The sequence below is a fragment of the Populus euphratica genome, unplaced genomic scaffold (assembly GCF_000495115.2).
Source record: "Populus euphratica unplaced genomic scaffold, PopEup_1.0 scaffold289.1, whole genome shotgun sequence".
Classification (NCBI taxonomy): domain Eukaryota; kingdom Viridiplantae; phylum Streptophyta; class Magnoliopsida; order Malpighiales; family Salicaceae; genus Populus; species Populus euphratica.
In genome coordinates this window covers 272,915-281,951 of record NW_011500167.1, presented here as the reverse complement: position 1 = coordinate 281,951, position 9,037 = coordinate 272,915, and the positions used below count along the sequence as shown (strand labels likewise).

The window sequence follows — 9,037 nt, the reverse complement described above, 5'->3', positions numbered from 1 at the left end:
TTATTATTATTATTATTATTATTGAAAAAACTGAAAAAGAGAGAGTAAAAGGATAAAATGAACATTATTTTATCATCAATTATAAAATATATATTTTTACAAAGTTGGTATATATTTCTAAATAGTCTTTCGATATGTATATATCACCAAAGTCTTCTCACACACACCTATTTCTTGAAAGGGATTTTTTTTTTTTACGAACAATCCATGTCATTAAAAAAAAAATAGTATTAACCCCAAAGTCTTCTCACATTCTCCTGTTTCTTGATCAATAATTGGTATTGACCCCAAAGTCTTCTCACATTCTCCTGTTTCTTGATCAATAATTGGTATTGACCCCAAAGTCTTCTCACATTCTCCTGTTTCTTGATCAATAATTGGTATTGACCCCAAAGTCTTCTCACATTCTCCTGTTTCTTGATCAAACCATCTTTAATTTAGATAACGATGAGATCAGATTGTCTGTAAGAATTTACTTGAAGGAGTAGGAGAAGGCAATAGACAAGAAAAATCGTCTCTTATCATCAACAATATTCAGCTTCTTCTACGTCTTGTTAGCTGAAGGAAAACACATGTCAACTGTTCTTACGATCTGTTGGTAAGTCTTTCTGGTTCATGCGTCTTCTATATTTAATATTATATATACGAGTTTTATAAGTTTGTTTCATGAACGTATTAATTCTTTTTGCTCAGCTAGTGACTGTTCTTGCAATGAAAGTAATAGAAAGCTAGCATTGGTAGCAAGTGACGAGTGATCAAATTAAGATAGATCATATCAAATTAAGCTAGTTTATATCCATCGTTAAGAGTTTGAGGAATTTTCAGACAAATATATATTGTGTGGGTTCTTGTACTCTTAGACTTCAATTTGAAGTGGGTGCTCTTTGTATGTCTTTAGGAGAAAAGGGAGAGCACTTATTGATTCCGATTCTTAGTGATTGAGGAAGACACGATATGTTAACAGTCTGATATGGCATCTTCATCTGCTGTTGCTCATAAAAGGAAGTATGATGTGTTCCTTAGTTTTAGAGGCAAGGATACGCGCAATAATTTTACCAGTCATCTCTATGATGCTCTGTGTCGTAAACAAATCAAGACCTTCATAGACGACGGGCTTGAAAGAGGAGAAGAAATTACGGGTGCACTTCTGAGAACAATTGAAGAATCGAGAATTTCAGTGATAATATTCTCAAGAAACTATGCATCTTCTCCATGGTGTGTGGATGAACTGGTGAAGATACTTGAATGCAAGAAGGCATACGGGCAGATTGTTTTACCAGTTTTTTATCATGTGGACCCGTCTGATGTTGATGAACAGACAGGGAGTTTTGGGAATGCGTTTGCTGAGCTTGAAAGAAATTTTAAGCAGAAGATGGACAAGGTTCCAAGGTGGAGAGCTGACTTAACAAGTGCTGCCAATATATCCGGATGGGATTCACAGGTTACTAGGTAACTATAGATTCTCATCTTCAACCTTTTTTTCTGGAATTATAGCAATTAAAATTTATTTATAGCAATTAAAATTTCTTGAAGTTGATAATCATATTTTTGGATTCAGAAGCATATCTTTTGAGCTTTATAATATGTTAATGTGACTTCTAAATGTTCCCAAATGAGCAGTTTAAAGTATAGTTTTTCCATGCATCTGTAAATTTAGAAAAAGAATTACTTGCAAGTGATTGGGATTAGATTTCACATGTATGTAGTGTGATAATGTATGGCAATTGGAATCCGTCTCACAAGTTCCAAACTCAAGAAAAGATTGTGTTTCTTTGGGGTACTATTTGACATATCTGTTCGCCTCCATGTTGGCAGGCCTGAGTCGAGACTCGTGGAACAAATTGTGCGTCATATTTTGAAGAAATTGAATTATGCATCCTCAAGTGATTTGAAGGGCCTGGTTGGAATGGACTCACGTATGAAGCAAATCGAAGCCTTGTTATGCACACAGTTACCGGAGGTTTGTTTTGTAGGAATTTGGGGCATGGGTGGTACTGGTAAGACAACCATAGCTGGAGAGATTTTCAACAAGATCGCAAGGGAATATGAAGGTCACTATTTTCTTGCAAATGTGAGGGAATCAGAAAAGAATGGAGGATTATTTCGTATGCGAGATGAACTTTTCTCTAAAATAACAGAGGAAGAATATCTACATATTCGCACTCCACGTATTGGACTCCCTTTCATTAAAGACAGGATCTGCCGTAAGAAGATTCTGATTGTTTTCGATGATGTGAATGATGTAGATCAAATTGAAATGTTACTTGGAGGATGTGAGTCGTTTGGACCAGGAAGTAGAATTATCCTAACATCTAGAGATAAACAGGTGCTTAAGAAATATGCAGACAAAATATTTGAGGTTGAGGGACTGAATAACCGGGAAGCTCTTCTTCTCTTTAGTTTGCATGCATTTAAGGATAACCAGAGCCCAAAAAAATTTATGGACCTGTCTGTGAGGGCAATAAATTACGCTAAAGGGAATCCATTAGCTCTTAAAGTCTTAGGTTCCTTTCTATTTGGCAGAACGACAGAAGAATGGGAAAGTGCATTTAATAACGTTGAAAAACTAACTCGGCAAAAAGTTCATAGTGTGTTGAGAATAAGTTATGAAGCACTTGATAGTGAAGAGAAGAGTATATTTCTCGACATTGCATGTTTCTTTAGAGGGCATCGAGTTGATTTTGTGAAGCGGATACTAGATGGCTGCGGTTTCAAAACAGATAGTGGATTTAGTGTTCTCATTGACAGGTGTCTCATTAAAATTTCAGATGACAAGGTTGAAATGCATGATCTTTTGCAAGAAATGGCCCATGAAGTTGTTCGAAAAGAATCTCTTGACGAGCTAGGAGGACAAAGCAGATTGTGGAGTCCTAAAGATGTATATCAAGTGTTGACCAATAATCTGGTGAGATTCATATACCCTGAAAGTTTTCCCTTTCATATGCAATGCAATATGGTTGTACTAGTAAGTTTAAAATCTTACTTAAAACTTTGTTTCTCCTTCACTGGTTTTCAGGGAACTGGAAAAGTTGAAGGGATATTCTTGGATGTTTCAAAAATAAGAGAAATTGAGTTGAGTTCTACAGCCTTGGAAAGGATGTATAAACTTAGACTGCTAAAAATTTATAATTCTGAAGCTGGGGTTAAATGCAGAGTGCACCTTCCTCATGGCCTCGAGTCTCTTTCTGAAGAGTTGAGGTATCTCCATTGGGATGGATACCCTTTGACATCTTTGCCTAGCAATTTTCGTCCACAGAACCTAGTTGAAATTAACCTATCATCTAGCAGGGTTAACCAACTGTGGAGAGGAGAGCAGGTATTCTAAAATAACTCCATGCATGCACAGTTCTTTCTTTGAAATTAAGTGCATGTGGTATGCACGTGTAATTTCTTTCTGTTGATTTCATTTTGCTTCAGAATCTCGTCAATTTAAAAGATGTCAACCTCAGCCATTGTGAGCACATAACTTTCCTGCCAGACCTTTCAAAGGCCAGAAACCTTGAGAGATTGAATCTTCAATTCTGTAAAAGTTTGGTTGAGTTTCCTTCATCTGTTCAGCATCTGGACAAGCTTGTTGATTTAGATTTGAGAGGCTGCAAAAGACTAATCAATCTTCCCAGTAGAATTAATTCAAGTTGTCTGGAGACTCTGAACCTTTCTGGTTGTGCAAATCTCAAGAAGTGCCCAGAAACTGCAAGGAAACTGAAATATTTAAATTTAAATGAGACTGCTATTGATGAGCTTCCCCGATCAATTGGGGAACTCTGTGGACTTGAGACGTTGAATTTGAGGAAGTGCAAACTCCTGGTGAATCTTCCAGAAAACATGTATTTGCTGACATCTCTTCTAATTGCTGACTTCTCTGGCTGCTCTTCTATCAGCAGGCTTCCTGATTTGTCAAGTGGTATAAGATACTTGTACTTGGATGGAACTGCAATAGAAGAACTGCCATCTTCAATTAGTGATCTATGGAAACTCTTTTATTTAGATCTAACTGGCTGCAACAGGCTGAAGAATCTGCCGAGTGCGGTTTCTAAGTTAGTATGTCTTGAAAAACTTAATCTTTCTGGTTGCTCAAGTATCACGGAGTTTCCAAAGGTTTCAAATAATTTAAAGGAGCTGTATTTAAATGGGACAGCAATACGAGAGATTCCCTCCTCAATAGAATGTTTGTTTGATCTTGCTGAATTGCACCTGCAAGACTGCAAACAATTTGAGATTCTTCCAAGCAGCATCTGCAAGTTGAGAAAACTGGAGAGGCTTAATCTCTCAGGTTGCGTCCAATTTCGGAATTTTCCCGAAGTTTTGGAGCCGATGGTATGTTTGAGATATCTCTATTTAAAACAGACACGCATAACAAAGTTGCCTTCACGGATTGGAAATCTGAAGGCACTTGCCTGCTTGGAACTGGGAAACTGCAAAGATCTAATAAACACCGAATGTCTTCGTCGCTTGCAATCGCCCAACAGAGGCATGCGTTTAGATTGTTTGCGTAAGCTAAAGCTAGATGGTTGCAGTCTATCGGAAGTGCCGGATAGTCTTGGTTGTTTATCGTCACTGGAAGTGTTAGATCTAAGCGGAAACGATTTTCGGAGAATACCTATAAGCATCAATAAACTCTTGGAGTTGCTATATCTAGGATTAAGGAATTGCAAGAAACTTGAATCATTACCGGAGCTTCCACCACGGCTATCAAAGTTGGATGCAGACAATTGCGAGAGTTTGAATCATTACCAGGGCTTCCACCACAGCTCATCAACTGCAGTTGAGGGGAACATTTTTGAATTCATTTTCACTAATTGCTCGAGATTGCGTTGGATCAATCAAATCTTGGCGTACTCATTATTGAAATTTCAACTTTACACCAAAAGGTTATACCTTCAGGTTTGTTTCTCAAACCTCTGATATACATCTTTTTTTTCTCCATTTGCCACCTTTCATTTAATAAAGATGCTATTTGACTTGTGTTAACAGCTGCCCGATGTTCCAGCTGTGCCATCTAGTTTCTGCCTCCCTGGAGATGCGACTCCGGAGTGGTTCAGCCATCAAAGTTGGGGATCTACAGTAACATTCCACCTATCTTCAAATTGGGCTAATAGCCAGTTCTTGGGTTTCTCTCTTTGCGCTGTCATTGCATTTGGTTCTGTCGGCCATAGTTTGCAAGTTAAATGCACATATCACTTCAGCAATAAGCGTGGTGATAGTCGTGACCTCGATTGCTATCTCCATGGTTGGTATGACGAGAAGCGCATCGACTCAGCACACATATTGGTGTGGTTTGATCCCTGTGTGGTTGCCAGAGAAGATTATATGTTTAGTGAATACAGTGAGGTCTCTGTTGAGTTCCAACCAGAATTTATATACGGAAATCCCTTACCATTAGATCTTTGTCAAGTACATGAGTGTGGGGTCCGTCTACTGTATGTAGATGGGATACATAGCTTTGATTTGATCAGGTCAGGCTATTTTTGTTTTTACCCTGTGAATGGTGATGAATTGGAAACAATGTTCCAAGCCAAGAGAGCAAGGTTCCAAGGCATGAGATGGGAGGATTATTTTGTCATGTGTAGGACCTATGAATTCTTGGCGGACCTTCAGGTCTGTTTCTTAAACCTCTGATATACTTTTTTCTTTCCTTCATCTTATTTTAAAAAGATGCTATTTGAATTGTGTAACAGCTGCCTGATGTTGTAGCCGAGCCATCTAGTTTCTGCCTCCCTGGAGATGCGACTCCGGAGTGGTTTAGCCATCAAAGTTGGGGATCTAAAGTAACATTCCAGCTATCTTCAAATTGGACTAATAGCAAGTTCTTGGGTTTCTCTCTTTGCGCAGTCATTGCATTTGGTTCTGTCAGTTATGGTTTGCTTGTTAAATGCACATATCACTTCCGCAATAAGCATGGTGATAGCTGTGACCTCGATTGGTATCTCCATGGTTGGTTTGATGACCAGGGCATCGACTCAGCATGCATATTCATGGGATTTGATCCCTGTGTGGTTGCCAAAGAAAGGGATACGTTTAGTGAATATAGCGAGGTCTCAGTTGAATTCCACCTGGAAAACAATTTATATGGTTGTTATGTGGTTGAGTGTGGGGTCCATCTACTGTATGACGGCGGGGAGTTTGGGCTCCGTCTACTGCATGCCAATGATGAAGATAAGATACAACGCTTTCATTTGATAATGTCAGACTCCTCTCGTTTTTATCCTCTAGATCGAGATGAATTGGAAGTAAGGTTCCAAGCCAAGAGAGCAAGGTTCCAAGCTGATAGATGGGAGGATTATTCTGTCATGCGTAGGACCTATAAATTCTTGGCGGACCTTCAGGTCTGTTTCTTAAACCTCTGATATAATTTTTTCATTTTTTCATCTCATTTTAAAAAGATGCTATTTGAATTGTGTTAACAGCTGCCCGATGTTCCAGCTGTGCCATCTAGTTTCTGCCTCCCTGGAGATGTAACTCCAGAGTGGTTTAGCCATAAAAGTTGGGGATCTACAGTAACATTCCAGCTATCTTCAAATTGGGCTAATAGAGAGTTCTTGGGTTTCTCTCTTTGCGCTGTCATTTTATTTCGTTCTGTCGGCCATAGTTTGCACGTTAAATGCACATATCACTTCCGCAATAAGCATGGTGATAGCCGTGACTTAAATTGCTATCTCGATGGTTCGTTTGATGACCGGGGCAACAACCCAGCACACATATTCGTGGGATTGGATCCCTGTTTGGTTGCCAAAGAAAAGGATACGTTTATTAAATACAGCGAGGTCTCAGTTGAATTCCAACTGGAAGATAATAACGGCAATCTCTTACCATTAGATCTTTGTCGAGTGATTGAGTGTGGGGTCCGCCCACTGCATGCCAATGAGATATATCGCTTTGATTTCATCATGCAGAGATACTATCGTTTTTATCCTCAGGATCAAGATGGATTGGAAGCAATGTTCCAAGCCAAGAGAGCAAGGCTCCAAGTCAATAGATGGGGGGATTATTCTATCATGCGTAGGACCTATAAATTCTTGGCAAGCCTTCAGGTTTGTTTCTTAAACCTCTGATATACTTCTCTATTTCCTTCGTCTCATTTTAAAAAGATGCTATTTGAATTGTGATAACAGCTGCCCGATGTTCCAGCTTGGCCACCTAATATCTGCCTCCCGAGGCCATTTAGTTTCTGCCTCCCTGGGCCACCTAATATCTGCCTCCCGAGGCCATTTAGTTTCTGCCTCCCTGGGCCACCTAATATCTGCCTCCCGAGGCCATTTAGTTTCTGCCTCCCTGGGCCACCTAGTTTCTGCCTCCCTAGGCCACCTAGTTTCTGCCTCCCTGGAGATGTAACTCCGGAGTGGTTTAGCCATAAAAGTTGGGGATCTACAGTAACATTCCAGCTATCTTCACAGTGGGCTAATAGCGAGTTCTTGGGTTTCTCTCTTTGCGCTGTCATTGCATCTTATTCTTTCAACTTTGAGTTGCAAGTTAAATGCACATATCACTTCCGCAATGAGCACGGCGATAGCCATGATCTCTCTTGCTATCTTGATGGTTGGTTTGATGACAAGGGCAACGACCCAGCACACATATTCGTGGGATTGGATCCCTGTTTGGTTGCCAAAGAAAAGGATACGTTTAGTAAATACAGCGAGGTCTCAGTTGAATTCCAGCCGGTAGATGTGAACGGCAATCTCTTATTATTAGATTTTTTTCAAGTGGTTGAGTGTGGGGTCCATCTACTGCATGCCAATGAGATGCATCGGTTTGATTTCAGCATGCAAGATGGGTTTGATTTCAGCATGCAAGACGACTCTCGTTATCTTCCTCAGGATCGAGATTGGCTGAAAGCAGAGTTTCAAGCCAAGAGAGAAAGGTTACAAGGCATGAGATGTGATGATTATTTTGGCTATGCTTTTCCCTGGAGCATTAGATGAACAAAAGAGAAGGCATAATTAATGACACTTGGGTTTTACAGTAGAAAACTTTAATATATTATTGTTGTTGCTGCTACGATATTTAAAACTAGAACACCCCTTGTCTTCATGATTAAATGTTTTTATTTAAAGGTATTTTTTTTATTTTGTCATGTATTTTAATTGTTTATTATTTTTTATATTTGATCAGATTACAAATGGCCTCTTAGCTTAAATTATAATAAAGAAAAAAACCATTTTAAAAATACGACAATACCTCTTTCGCATCAGGATTTAGATTTTTTGCTTTCAACGATATTTTAATTGTTTTACTGTGCAATTAATATGAGAAAAAAACCTTAATTATCCCTACTCAATTGAAAAAATAACAAAGAGGCCATGCAGAAAAACTTCAATGCTTTTGGAAGTCATTGCTAAATTTTTCTAGTAGAGCGTAAAAACCATCTTTGCAGTATTCCAATGAGTAATGCTCATGGGTCTGGAGTTAAAAGTGTTTTTCTGTAAAGTTTTAGATTTTTTAATCTTCTTTTCAGAGGAGGTGCAAATTACTTCTCTCACGGCTTGAAACTATAGTTATAGAGGTTGACCTGATCAAGAAATATGATATTGGGTTATATGGGATGATTAATCCAAATCAACTTTTTTTAAATTAAATTTTTAATATTTTATATAAAAATTAATAAATAATCCATGCGAATATAGACTATTTATAAATTATTAATTTTTATTACACATATACCACTTATTTTTTTTTAAATAAAGGACATGTTGGAAATACAACTTAATATAAGTCATTTTTTGTCCTCATAAATTTTTTAATTTAATATACTATATATGCATCTGTATGCATCTGGATCAAGAGAGATATATATGTGTATATATACACACATATCAATCTTGCCCGTTACTCTATAAAAAATAATGCTTGTTGACTCCTAAAAATAATTATGTTAGTAAAATTGTGAGATTTCAAGAACAAATTAATACCAATTAAGAAAAAAAATTCTCAATGAGGTTTTGTCCAGTCGTCTAGCCATAGATCAATTGAATTTTTATTTATTTTAATCTTTTGTTTTATTTAGATTAGTTTAATAATTAAATTAACTTGTTAAATCCAT

The 9,037-nt window shown here is 37.8% G+C and overlaps 1 protein-coding gene across 1 annotated transcript in view; it reads left to right on the top strand.

The window, feature by feature from the left end:
• Positions 1–329: 329 nt before the first annotated feature.
• LOC105111276 (uncharacterized) overlaps positions 330–9,037 on the top strand; it is a 39,061-nt gene continuing 30,353 nt past the window's right edge. The window contains exons 1-8 of the mRNA XM_011006587.1: positions 330–598; positions 899–1,449; positions 1,816–2,905; positions 3,017–3,316; positions 3,418–4,884; positions 4,975–5,598; positions 5,679–6,326; positions 6,408–7,031. Of these exons, the coding sequence (XP_011004889.1) occupies positions 971–1,449; positions 1,816–2,905; positions 3,017–3,316; positions 3,418–4,884; positions 4,975–5,598; positions 5,679–6,326; positions 6,408–7,031 (5,232 nt within the window). The 5' untranslated portion in view covers positions 330–598; positions 899–970. The remainder of the gene's footprint in view (positions 599–898; positions 1,450–1,815; positions 2,906–3,016; positions 3,317–3,417; positions 4,885–4,974; positions 5,599–5,678; positions 6,327–6,407; positions 7,032–9,037) is intronic.